The sequence below is a fragment of the Argentina silus genome, assembly GCF_951799395.1.
Source record: "Argentina silus genome assembly, chromosome: 19".
Lineage (NCBI taxonomy): Eukaryota > Metazoa > Chordata > Actinopteri > Argentiniformes > Argentinidae > Argentina > Argentina silus.
The window spans coordinates 15,587,277-15,588,181 of record NC_139673.1 but is presented as its reverse complement, the minus strand read 5'-3'; the positions used below and the strand labels follow the sequence as shown (position 1 = coordinate 15,588,181).

The following is a 905-nucleotide window of genomic DNA, read 5'->3' as shown; positions in this document are numbered from 1 at the left end:
TTATGGTTTGTAGATTTTTTGTACGGTAAATGAGGGCTGAATAATTTGGTTTTATCATCAGGTCAGCCAGGCTCATTTATTTACACCTGTAGACTATTTTATTCTCTATACTTACAGTACATATATACAGCAGCAGTTTTTATGACCAATAAATGGTGCAGACACACACACACACACACACACACACACACACACACCCCTTACTACTCAACCTGCCATTAAACAAGTGTGGAAACATTGTTTTTTTCATCATCTTTATTTTCATGTTTCAAATCAAACATTTACCTTTACATTTATGTGATTAATGATAACAATGACCCAGGAAACAAAATGCTTATGTGCATTACAAGCACGTGCAACCACACAATGATAATTTAAAGGTTTCTATCACCAAACATTAAACCAAAACATTTAACTACACCTGCCGCCATACGACATGTGGCCAGACTTCATATTCAGCTTCTCCAGACTCTTCTTCTCTGACTTCCTGTCTACCTCTCAACATTTATAGAGTTTCTTGAGCCTCTGGATGTCGATTCTGGACATGTCTTGCCTCTGGCCGATCTTCACGTTTGCGTTGGGGATGGGGATGATGGTGTTCATTCCCCGCCGCGTAGAGAAGGCTGTTTTTCCATAGTGCATGATTGAGGTGTAGTCGTAGGGAGTATTGAGGTTGTCGGTACGTTGCTTCTGGAAGTTAGAGGCCATGCCTCTCTGGATGTACTGCCAGTTGATCTTGACGTGGCGGTCACGGTCGCTCCTGGTCTGCTCGTGGTGGAAGCCCAGAGCGTGGTTGATCTCGTGCTGAATGATACCGTGGTGCATGCAGCCGCTCCTGCTGAGAGAGAGAACCTGCCTGCCTCCAGTTCTCCCGATACGAGAGAAGCAGCCGCTTTTATTCTCAA

At 43.9% G+C, this 905-nt stretch overlaps 1 protein-coding gene across 1 annotated transcript in view; it reads right to left on the bottom strand.

Annotated features, from left to right (window-relative positions):
* Positions 1 to 498: 498 nt before the first annotated feature.
* LOC310819852 (hatching enzyme 1.2-like) overlaps positions 499 to 905 on the bottom strand; it is a gene marked incomplete at both ends in the record, with an annotated part of 924 nt that continues 517 nt past the window's right edge. Inside the window, one exon of the mRNA XM_083691262.1 lies at positions 499 to 905. This exon is cut by the window's right edge and continues 517 nt beyond it. Coding sequence (XP_083547388.1) covers positions 499 to 905 — 407 coding nt within the window.